General features: G+C 46.3%; 1 protein-coding gene across 1 annotated transcript; it reads right to left on the bottom strand.

The window, feature by feature from the left end:
* Positions 1–1,273: 1,273 nt before the first annotated feature.
* Positions 1,274–10,288, bottom strand: fbxo33 (F-box protein 33). The gene is made up of 6 exons (XM_008401923.3): positions 9,700–10,288; positions 7,675–7,785; positions 6,777–6,937; positions 6,486–6,694; positions 6,117–6,414; positions 1,274–5,741 (listed from the first exon to the last, which is right to left on the bottom strand). The coding sequence occupies exons 1-6, from the start codon at positions 10,125–10,127 to the stop codon at positions 5,476–5,478; spliced, it is 1,473 nt and encodes a 490-aa protein (XP_008400145.1). The 5' UTR covers positions 10,128–10,288; the 3' UTR covers positions 1,274–5,475.
* Between the last annotated feature and the right edge of the window lie 2,600 nt (positions 10,289–12,888).

Raw genomic sequence — 12,888 nt, 5'->3', positions numbered from 1 at the left:
GAACGCTGAATTTATTTCACATAGCCAGACTTCTGTCTGCTGGTTCGATTCCTGTGTGTAGATCTAACTGAACTGAGAGGCTCAACATTTAAAATCACATCTGAGCTCCAGTTTTGTGCAACAAAGTGTAAAACAAGTATCAATGCACAGCTGATTTTCATGTCTATATTTAGCACCGCAGGATTTCAGGTTTTATTATCTTCACTCCAGTCAAGCCTGAATCCTCCGACGTGCTCAAGTCTGACTGGAAATATTGTTGCAACTTTCCCCAGAATGACAGTCATGGCAGCATGCAGACATCAGGGATGCATAAAGCAGTCAGATTAAATAATGTTGCCTCTGCTTACAAAGCTCACATTGATCAAATGAATGAAATGAGAAACAGGAACCATTTCAGGAATTATAATCCTTCCTGCTCTCTGCAGTCTGGACAAACAGGAATACAAAAAGGACAAAAACAGAGTGAAAGAATTGTACTTATTGTAAAATGAATTTATTTAAAATGTATATGTAATTATTGATGTGTTTGGCATATTTAATTAGACATTTAATGGTTAATTTACCTATTTCATAATGTCTTACTGAATTTTGTCCATTTTGGCCTTCCATACATCTGACAGGTCACAGCGCTGTGATCTGAAAATCCTTTCATGACCCAAACTCTGAAGCTCCTCTACAGTCCAGCTCAGCAAACCAAACAGATGAGATGAAAAACTAAATCACTGCAGAACAATCATCATGTTTTTACTGACGTCTCTTAGAAACCTTTAAACCAACTTCCTGTTTCCTGTTTGAAATTTCACCGCTTCCTTTGTGAAAGATCATCAGCTGCAGTCTGATGTGTTTCTGCACATCGAGGTGGAAATTCGTCCTGCTGTAGTTTGAATTCACAGACTACCTGGAGAACAAGTTAATTTCTTCTAGAAAAGAGAAAAAATTACTACATGGTCACTTTAAGTGACTAAGTTTGCATTATTAACCTTTTGTCTAATTTGTATCAGTTTGAATCAACTGGGACGTTTTTCTTAAAGTTTTTGTAATTCAGTCATTTCTCCAGCTTTTACCGTCTTTTCTGTGAAACACATGAAGATCAACAGAAATCAGACCAGATCATATGAATCATAGAAACTCAGATTCAGCCTCGACTGGGTTCTGCTGATCTCTGGATATGAACTGGATCCGACTGCTTATTAAACTGCATCATCTGCAGATGAATAAAGTGAAACTTTTGTTTCTATCCAGGACTAAAAGTAAAAGACAAACAGAGTGAAGCGACTTTTTAATGTTTTTATTCACTGACTAAAAGAAGAGAAGCATTCATTCAGCATCATTTCCAATCGACAGTCAGCAGGCCGACCCTCCGTTCTGCTCCGTCCCGGTCAGTTCAGAGGTCCTGCTGCCCTTCGCCTCCCACCTCCTGCAAGCAGAGACGACCCCTGACCCCCAGCTGGATCCTCTCAGGTCAGATTCATTCGTTGGAGCTCAAAGCTTGATCTGTGCAGATTTCAGACGGACCGGGTGGATTTGTGTGTGAGGCGGGTCCAGCTGTGTGTTCTAGAGGTCAAGGGTCAGGGGGTCTGTGTCTCTGCTTGGAGGAGGAAGGAGAAACCCAGCGCTTACATCAGCAAACAGTCACACAGGAAGTTACACTCAGAGTAAAACCAGTTCTTCAAAAATAAAAGCCAAAACAACAACAACATGGGGTCTGATGTACAAAGTCTGCGTGGTTTTAGAATCAACTTCATGTTCAGAATCTGAACCCGGACAAGAGTTGCATATAGGAAACACCACGATGAGTCGCTGATACCGTTACAAATATGTGACTTCATATATATTCATCTCTTTATATAGTTTCTATTTCTTCCTCTATGGTTTTCTAAAGGCGCAGCCGGGCGCCGTCAGCACTGCCCCTTGTGGCCGCTTGTAAAACTGCTGTTATTGCAAACTGTCCTGATCTGAAACAAATGCACAACATTCGTACCACGATAGAACCGGGGGCCGTCTAGCCGGTCTCACGGAGACCAAGAGCGACCCGCTGCCGCCGCCGCCGCCGGGTTGGCTGGTCACACTTCAAAACATCTTCAGACTAAAATGATTACAAGATCTCAGAAATCATCACCATCATCATCATAAGGCCAAGTATTGTCATTGCACGTTCTCTTAGTTCACATCTAGACTGCTGCTCTGTGACGGCGAGAGAATGGAAAGCAAATATAAAAACACAAAAATAAAGTTTGGATTAAATGCATTCCTCTTGCATAGTTGTGATGCTGGACTGGGCAGCAGGCCGGCCCGGCCGCCTGATCGGACGTTTGGCTCTCCAGTCCATCAGGACTTGGTTCAGCAGCCAGAAGCAGATCTGACCTCTGACCTCTGACTTCCTTTAACGTCCAGAGGAGTTTCACCAGAACCGCTGGTGGGTTAACGTGCCAGAGCATCGGGTCGCATGAGGAGCTCCTCTGCTGCACATCCAGTGTTTTCTCACATTTACATCCCTGCATGAGTCCAGCTCTCTGCACGCTCCTGACCTGAGCTTCTGGTAGGAGGAGCCGGTTCAGCTTCAAGCTAAAGGAATCTGAGATAAGAGGCGGGAAACTTAAAAAGCTGGAGTCCCTGCAGATCCGACCGTCTGCTACTTTGGTTCTGAGCTGAGCGGGTCCAGCAGAGGGACACAGCGAGTTAGAGGCCAGCTCTCTGATTGGACAACGCCACACCTGCCTGACATCTGCTCCGTGTAACGCACAGGACACAGAGTCGACTGTAACCGTGGTAACGATCGCCTAAAAACTCCTGGATCAGTTCAACATGTCAGAAAGATAAACCCCCCCCCCCGTGAGGAAACGTGAAATCAGCTGATCTAACAGAGGAAGATGCATCATCTCTGAACAGCGCCACCTGCTGCACAAACACACAACTCAGGGTAAAAATATAGAGCATCATCTGTCTATAGATATTATTTTCTATGCACACTGATGGAAGGATCCTTCATGTGGAATGTTCTTTCCTAGCAGCTAAATCAGTTTACAGCTTCATGGAGCCAGAACCTGCGACCCCATGACCCCATGACCCCTACGGTTCACACGGCCTCACTCCTCACAGAGAAACAGGAAGAAGACGGTGAGCCCAGAACGCCTGATGACACGGACCCTGAGAGCCAATCAGAGGTAAGGACTCGGATTGGCCACGCCTCCACTTCCTGCTCCACTTTGGTTCGTTTCCCTGTGAGGTCCAGAACCGACCCGTTCCAGAGAGCAGGAGGAGGAAACCGCCACCAGGGGGCGACACTGAGGCGAGAGTGAAGGTTGTTCCTCAGGACGCGTCAGGAGAACAGAACCGGGTCCAGAATGATTCACACAGACGAGCAGCAGGCCTGAGATCGTTTCAGTTTGGCGCCCTGAGTACCAACCGTTCCCGTTGCCATGGCAACACTTCCCACCTTCATCGCACACGCAGGTCTTCTCTCAGCCACTCTCTCCCACTGGATGCACCGGAAAACAGCACAAAGTGATTAAAACTAACTTTACAGGCACACAGCAGTTTGGATCGGAGCGGACCGACCAGAACCAGAACCGCCGAACAAAAACCCAAAGGACCGAGCTGTGAGCCATGTGGGACTCCACAAGCTGTCTCCTTTCAGAATACTTGGTGCTGGACCCAGAACCAGTTGGACCGGGCCGAGTCGGCGCTGATCTGCTCTCACAGAACGACAGGAACCGATTTTCACTCAGTCTGACTTCCTGTCTGAGCCGACCGCAGCAGGAAGTGAAAGTGAAGCTGCAAAAATCAGCTTCTTACAAAACGGAGAGGAAAAGGCGCTGACCTCTGACCTTTCACCCAGCTGATACCAGAGCACCATGGCAACCAGCCGTCGTTGTGCAGCGCTCCGTTCAGTCTGCTGGTGCCGGGGCTTTTCTGCAGCCAGTAAAGTTCTGGAAGTTCAGAACCAGATTTGGATCTCTGCATCTGAAGACATCTGGAGGAGAACGTCCCGCCGTCAGAGGACCGAGCCTCTCAGTCAACCTTAATCGTTGAAAACAAATGTATGATTAGGTTCTTTGGGCCTCGGACTGGACCGGACCGGACAGGGCCGGAGAGTCCGATCAGATGGCCAGACGCACGACAACATTTAAACTAGTACACCGGAGAACGTGGAGCCGTTTCCAAGGCAACTGTGACATAAGAGGAAAATAAAAGTGATTGTTTTGCACATCCCACTCATCAGCATCAGAGCGACGCGCAGGCCGACCCGAACCCGAACCCGACCCGAACCCTGAGGAGGCACAACCAGAACCATTAATGTGCTGCAGGTTCCAGAAAATAAATCAAGGAAGGAATCTGTGATGCATGAAGCTCGGCCCAGTTTACATTCATCGCTCCAGCTCTTCAGAACCGGGCCTGCAGAACACAGCCGCTGCTCCGGCCCGGTCCAAACGGTTTTACACGCCGGGAACCCGACTCATCAAGAATGAAGCGAGAACTTGAGTCAGCCGGCTGTGAAAGTTCAAATCAGAACCTCAGATGGTTCTGATCAGCTGGAGGCTCACCAGGAAGTAACTAAACTCTCTGTAACACTGCCTGACACGCCCTAAGAAATGACCTCTGACCTTAAAAATACCAAAAAATAACACATTCAATAACCAGTCAGATCATTAAACACAACACCCCTCCACCCCCCACCTGAAACAAAAAGCAGCTGCAGCACTCAGCCTGGCCTCCATCACCAACCTGCTGCGTCTGAGCAGGATTACAACGCATCTGTGTTCAAACACATGGGGGGTGAAAGGTCACCACGAAGTAAACAAACAGAGAACACACAGGGGAGGAGGAGGGGGGGGCAAAAAACTAACGGGGATCAGAGTTACATCACACAGAGGCTCCGCAGGGTGTTAGGGTAATGGAATAAGAAGTGATCCCACTGTGGGCCAGACCAGATCAGCCGAGCACAGATCAGACCAGATCAGACCAGACCGGATCAGACCAGACCAGACCAGACCAGATCAGCCGAGCACAGATCAGACCAGACCAGACCAGACCAGACCAGATCAGACCAGACCAGATCAGACCAGACCGGATCAGACCAGACCAGATCAGACCAGACCAGATCAGCCGAGCACAGATCAGACCAGACCAGACCAGACCAGACCGGATCAGACCAGATCAGACCAGACCTGATCAGACCATACCGGATCAGACCAGACCAGATCAGATCAGACCAGATCAGCCGAGCACAGATCAGACCAGACTAGATGAGCCCAGACTTGACAAAGTCATTTCAGCTGACTAGTTAAAAATCTGGTTTTATGAAGGAATTTGTTCCGATTTCTAAATTAAAAACAAAAAAGAAAAAAAAAAGACTGAAGCAAATTTAATGATCAGAAATAAAAACTAAAATAAAAGCCGATCCTGTGAGTGTGAGCTCTGCATGGTTTACTCAGGTCTGCTGTGTTTCCAGCTGGTCTGGTCCGTCCGGCGCCGCTACACGCCCGCGCTGAAGGCGCACAGCTCGCGGTGGAAGTGTTGGGTGGGTTCGGGCAGAACCATGGCGAAGTCCAGGCAGGGGTGCCAGTCGAGGTCAAGGCTCTTAGAAACCTGCTTCACCAGGTAGTGGACCGGGTCGCCCTCCATGTAGTAGGACTGTTCCGGGTCGAAGTCCAGGCTCTCCTCAGAGACGATGAGGACGCGCAGGCTGGAGCCGAGCAGGCGGGAGATGGCCACCAGGTTATGGGACCACATGGTGTAACCTAGGAGACAGAGGGCAGAGGGCAGGGGTCAGGACGCTGGAGGACCAACACGGACCAGAACCACCAGGAACCGGGTTCTACACGGTTTCATGTCTGAATTTAAAATCTCTGCTCCGTTTTTCAACCTAAACACAAACTTCACTTTTTGAAGATTATTTTTATTAACTGCCAATTTTTATTAATCATCAGTTAATCCAAATAATAAACCTCAAAACTGAATGTTTCATAAAATATCAGTGAGGTTTGAGTTTCCAATACCAACAATAACTGATCAATAACCTTAAAACAGCACAAATATTTAGAACAAAGCATTTCTACTCCCTGGTAAAGATTGAAGCAGAGGTTGTGGAACCTGCCGACGGTCCCTGAACTCACCATGGATCACCAGGACGGCCAGCTGTTTGCAGCGCCACGCCAGCAGCACCAGCGGATCCTCGTTGCAGTTGACGCCGAGGTCGGGGAAGCCGGGCCCGTCCCTCACCAGCAGGAAGTGGGTCAGGGTTTTTTTGTACTGCTGGGAGATGAGCTCCAGGGCGCCGTGCGTCACCAGCGTGTTGTAGCTGTCCAGGTGGAGGCGCTCCAGAGGAAGGCTGGGCTTCAGGACGCGGAGCAGGTCCGAGCTGTCCACCTCCAGAGCCATCACGTAAACGCGCAGGTTGGCGCTGACCCGGACCTGCAGCGTCAGGGAGCCTCCGTCAGAACCGGCCGGAGTCAAGAGCAACAGCTGCTGCGGCACCGACTTACCAGCGCCTTCCAGTCGTCCTCTGTGGCCGTGCCCTCCAGCGGTTTGAACTCCAGGGCGGCGCCGTTGAGCAGCAGCGACAGGCGGTGGAGGGGAGCTCGTCGTGGCGATGCCAGCAGACCACAGAGCTCCGACGTGAAGTCGCAGAAATCCAGAGCCAGAGAGTGAAGGTTGGAGAGCCGGTCCAGCTCTGAGGGGGAGATCAGGGGGCCTGCGGAGGACAGGTGAGACGGTCAGCACGCCACTCCGACCCGCTCCAGCTCTGCAGCTGTCAGAACCGGGCGGATACTGACCCAGCTGGTCGTCCAGTAAGCTGAGGTGCTGCAGCGTCTCGGCTGCAGGGTTGGAGAGGCAGGAGAGGGAGCAGGGCGTCACCACGTCCAGCATGAAGCTGCACGACAGCCAGCGCAGCTGGCGGCTGTTGGACAGCAGCTCCATGAACAGCTGCTGGACCCTGCAGGTCAGAGGTCACAGGTCACTTCAAACCATTACTTCACTAAGCAATTACTCTGACGATTAATAGATTTCAAAACCCACCAGATTAAAAACGACAGTTTCTTTCATCTTAAATGCTACATGTAGAGTTTCTGTACAGTTATGGTTTAGCTGCAGCTCTCTGTGTGTTGTTCTTTCAATAAATGGCCTATTTCAAGTCTGTATGCTCCATTTATTAATTAATCATTAACTAATCACAGCACTGATCTACTTCTTTCACTTCTGATGTTGATACCAATATCTGAGCTTTAGTATCGGCTGATCAGATACAGAAAAACAGAAAAACAACTCAATTTACTGAAATATAGTAAATATTGTTCTGGTGCTGGTACTGGGCCCAAGAGTCCAGCCGAGTCCTTACAGCTCCACTCCCATGGGTCCGACTGGCTCCAGACGGAGCAACGGCATCAGCAGGGGCCCAATTTCATTTTCTGTCATGGGACCTAAACTTCCCGTCGCCACCAGGCGCAAAGTATTTCTGGGGAAACCCTGAACTGTCCATCAGCTGAAGCTCAGTCTGATCACAACAAAAATCAAGCTGCTGCAGCGGCCTAGTCAAAGCAGGACATGACTGAATCATCGAGGAGAGGACCGGAGCTCCTCCACAGCCATGGGGGACAAACCCTGCTGCCAGCTGACCCAGGGAGTGTACTTAGTTACATACTGCTGCCAACATGGCGGCTGCTCTGCTCTTACTCGTTGATCTTCTTGTCCCCCTGCTGGACCTGCTGCAGGCTGGACATGTCCAGCGGTCCGTCCTGCTGCAGGATGAAGGTGTCTCCGTACAGACTCAGCTTCTGCAGGTTTCTGCAGAGAAAACAAGACAAAAACGAGTCGTCATGTTGGTGGGAAACAGGTGGAGGATCAGTTTACCGCCTGGTTTACCGTCCCCAGATCAGATCGGAGATCAAGTAAGAATCTGTTTTAGTCTCAGCTGCAAAACTAAGAAGTCCCACAGTTTCTGGTCCATAAATGCATCAGGCAACGACGTCGACTTTAACGCAGTTTAACGATTCATTCATTCACTGGGGGGGTTCAAAACTAAAATGTTCATTAAAAAACATTTTTCATCTTAAACCATTTTAATTCATAGAATAAGACATAAAAAACAATTAGTCCAAATCAAACTGGGGAGGTCAAAGGTCAAATAAGACAACTGATGCCTCTTTTGATCCTACCTGTAAGATAGCCATGTTTGATCATCAAATACTTTAACTAGGCCATCCTACTGTAGAGGAATATCATCCAGTGATTAGTTTGAAGCTTAAAGGTTTAAAATGCAGATAATTGATAAACAGAAGCTGCTGAACAACAAAACAAAAGCAGAACAACAGAACAGATGTTGGCATGGCCTAGACAAAGTAAGCAGGTCTGAATAGGGGCCTTGCTGTTGCCAGAAAGTCCTGCAGAGCCTGAAAGAGAATGTAGGAGAGGATGTTGACATGAAAAGGAAAGTTTCTGCAGATTGTTCATCCAGATTATCTCTAATCTGTTCAGGTGGGGTCTAACCCACAGCAGCTCATCAGGACCAACACGTCTCTACGTCAAGAGTCAATGTGTGTGTGTGTGTGTGTGTGTGCTGATATCAGCAGGTCAGAGGCAACAAAGGCTCTCTGCAGCGCTGCATAGTACATACTGGTTCTGACACACACACACACACACACACACACACACACACACACACACACACACACACACACACACACACACACAGCAGAGGCAGGACTGCTGATGAGATAAAAACGTCTGCAGATGAATGCTGTCAATGATCCTGAAGTTGGTGTCTGATTCACAGCTTCATTAAAGGGATATTTCACTGATTTTAAATGAGCTGGATGGTGATTAGCTCTGATTAAAAACCCAGAGCTGGAAACTGGTTGTATTTATGAAGATTCCAGAAAACACATTAATAATAATTACAGTTGGATTAAATAGAGAAATATTTAATCTTTTTATGCTGATAATTAAATGTAAAGGAACATTAGAAACTGGACATTATTGTGATTATTGTCATTTAAAACATGTCAGCAGGGAAAATATTGACATTCAGGACAGAATATGAATGTTTAACTCCTTAAAAAGCTATAAATTAAATTAATATTTGATTAATTAATAAATAAAAATGTCGCTTTCTCCAGTCCAGGCAAACATTTTAGACACCATACTCTTTGGAAATAATTAAAATCAGCTGAGTTGTTTTCTCATAAACTATATTTTAAAGAATCTGCATCACTGTCAAATAATTCAGGTTCGTTTTTTGACCTGCTGATTATGAAAAACAAACATATGAAAGATTACCAAGATGTGCGTCCAGCTCCTTGATGGAGGGACTAGTTTCACATTACACAGAAAATAAAAGATTTAACACCTGATCCCAATCTAAGGCCTTTAAACTACTCCCAGCTTGGTGAAGCGTAAATAAAATGACATTAGAAGTGTTTTTGTTAGATTAATATGCATATTTAGAACAATATCAAACTTTCTAGTCCACGTTCAATTTAAACAGCTGATCTAAAACAGATAGCTGACTTCCTAAAAACTTTGAAATAGCCCTTTACCTACGAATCGGAAGCCAACTTCCCTGCCCTCCGCACAGACATGACATGATTACGTAACTCCCTACAGCCTGGGTTTGTTTACACTAAAAGCTCAAAATGTTCAGCAATGAACAAATGTCAGGTAGTTTTCAGGATGCAACACAAAGCAGCACATTTATGTTACCTATTGTTGCGGATGCCGGTGAACACACACAACACCTGGTCCAAGTAGTAGGTGGCCATGGCGTCCCTCCGCCGCTGGTGCGCCTCCTGGCCGCCGGGAGGCTGCTCCATCCTGGCGGCCGTCGGGTCGTTGCTCAGCGGGCTGAGGTTCCCTTCCACCGGCGCCAGCTCCAGCTCCAGCTCCGGTACGAAGGAGCCGAACTTCCGCATGAGGAAGTCCACCTTGGCCGTCTTATCGGAGCCGTTACAGCCGTCGCCGCCTATCCGCAGTTTGAGCTCGGTCCACAGCGAGGGGTAGAACAGGCACTCCCTCCAGCGGGAACACACGGCCGAGGCCCGGAGCTTGTCGCGGTGGGACAGAAAGGAGAAGATGTGGACGATGAGCTCGCTGGGTAAAGCCATGGCTCCGACACCCCCGCACAGAGCCATGGCGGGCCGGCAGAGCAGCGAGCAGTTAGAAATGTTCAAACCGTTTCTGTTTGAAGCGATGCAGCCGCGCTGGACGTCGGCGACGCTTCTTCCTCTCCTTGAAAACAAATCGTTCTTTTTTGCAGCTTCGCCTTCACTACTGGACCGAACCACTGTCACCCAGGACGCGGGGGCCAAAACACGCCAAAACAAGAAGCCTCACAAAATTATTGCTTCAAGGTTAACTCAGATAGACTGTTTTCATTTATATTCTAAAACTATATCACAATGTTACCTAAAAATAAGCCTAAACTCTATTTTATTTTCCGCTGGTTTGGTGAATGGTTTAGTCCGGAGGCTCTCGTATTTTTGCCATATCTCTGTCGTCCAGCAGAGGGCGGTATTTCTCTCCAACCATTAAAGAAAAAAGAGAAACTCGAGCCAACACGTGATCTTTATTTTGGTATTTGTTTCCAGCGTGACACTCCCCTCTTACGTTCACACCCCGCTGCAAAAATCTGACGCAGGGCTTCATGTGGGGGGCAAACCAATGCAGCACCAGCGACAACGCATGACGTCACTCCCAAAAACATGGCTCCTGCTACTAAATAACGATCAGTTAAAGATGGACCCAGCAAAAAGAAAAGAATGTAAACTTAGGAAGATTAAAATAAAAATCCTTTAAAAATATTAATCATTTGTATTGTTTAGAATAAAATCCTTGATTTGTGTCTCAGAGGGGAAACTCACAGATACACATTAAACATAAGCAATATTAATAAAATAAATGAAATGCAGACTGTGCAGTTATAGAAAATAGACAAGGCAAAAAGAAAACTACACAGTTATGAATAATTATGACACAGATCTGATTGATTTTTGTTAAAATCCTGGAAAAGACAAAAACAATACCTTACAAAAGTATTCAAACTCATCCATCCATTTTCTTGCACCCTTGTCCCTTAGTGGGGTCGGGAGGGTTGCTGGTTCCTCTCCAGCTAACGTTCCAGGCGAGAGGCGGGGTCACCTGGACAGGTCGCCAGTCTGTTGCAGGGCAACACAGAGACACACAGGACACACAACCATGCACACACACACTCACACCTAGGGGCAATTTGGAGAGGCCAATTAACCTGACAGTCATGTTTTTGGACTGTGGGAGGAAACCGGAGTACCTGGAGAAAACCCACCATGCACAGGGAGAACATGGAGACTCCATGCAGAAAGACCCCAGGCCAGGAATTGAACCCAGAACCTTCTTGCTGCAAGGCAACAGCTCTACCAACTGCGCCACTGTGCAGCCTCAAGTATTCAAACTCAAACTTTAGAAATGGTCATAACTGTGAGATTAAATGGATAATCTAAAAAGTGCGGCATGCGTTGTAGATAAAACTGAAGGGTCAACGTGGTTCTGGACTGAAGCTTTTTCCCTTCTTCTTTGCAAAACAGCAGAAGCTCAGTCAGATTAAACAGAGCGCATCTGTTAAGGCTTTTTCAAGCCTTTATGGTCAAATAAATGAAAAGTCTAGACTTTGACTAGGCCGTCTGTTTGTTTTATCTGTGGCTGGATGTTCAGGGTGGTGAGCCTCCAGCTCAGGTTCAGGTCTGAGCGTTAAATCTTCCAGGATCTGAACTCTGACCTTCCAGAAGAAAAGGATGATGTTCTTCTTGGCCCGGTCTCCAGACCTGAACCCAACAGAACATCACTGGAGGGAGCTGCACTCCATGTTGCCTAGCAACAGCCCTAAGACCTAAAAGGTTCTGGAGCAGATCTGTATGCAGACCAGAACCAGAGCTGCAGTCAAACCGGGCCCAGAACTACAGGAAACTGTCCAAATATAAGTTTTACTTTTCTAATGTATCAATTAATTCTTACTGCAATAAAAATTCAAATTAGTGAAAGACATAAAAATCATAATGTGATTTTTCCGGATTTATTTTTAGATTCTGACTGTAATATTTGAGATGAACCTACAATGAAAATTATAGAGCTCTTTATTCTTTGTAAGTAGGAACATTTAAAAAATCACCAGTGTATCAAATACTTTGAAAAAAACTTTACGTCTTACTTTGATTAATTTGTTTTTATTGATAAAACAAATTGCAGAAGTTATACATATTTTTTCCAGTACCTCTTATTTTAATTTGCCTTTGTTTTTTTCCCATTAGAATATTTTCTCCTTATAGTGAAGCTTCTCCTGTTTTTACAAACTGTAGACAAAGTTTATTTGATGCTGTTTTAGTCATGTGTTATTGAACGGTTGTTGGGGCGCAGTTGTGATTTTTTTAGCAGCAGGTGGCGCCAGAGGGCTTCAGTTGTTAAACAGAGACTTTTTCTGTCGTTTTACTGGTGCGAACGTTATCACGCCAAGTGCACAGCAGGGGGCGACAGAGAGCAACACAACCAGGTGTAAAAACCTGTGTAAAAATATAATGTAATATGTTACGCATGTATTTACATGCGTAACATGTGAGCATCAAACTGCAGGGCAGAAAACAATATTTGGGTAATAATGTTCTCACACTTTTAGTAATCTTTTTAATTTAGAAAAATCATAAATAGACAACAATTTTGGACGTATTACTGCCACATTTTAACTGAAACCAGGTAAAAATGACAGTAATTTAGTAAATCTGATGCAGATTACAGCTCCAGGTTTGAATGGACGCCCTTCACTGTGAAAAATATTCACCTGGTCACACATTTCTTCTGTTTTTGCTTTTTTTTTTTATAAACGATTCAAATTACAGAATGACAGAATCTGACAAAAATACAGAAATC

The sequence above is a fragment of the Poecilia reticulata genome, chromosome 22 (genome assembly GCF_904066995.2).
Source record: "Poecilia reticulata chromosome 22, P_reticulata-male-v2, whole genome shotgun sequence".
Classification (NCBI taxonomy): domain Eukaryota; kingdom Metazoa; phylum Chordata; class Actinopteri; order Cyprinodontiformes; family Poeciliidae; genus Poecilia; species Poecilia reticulata.
This window is presented reverse-complemented; position numbering and strand designations above follow the sequence as displayed.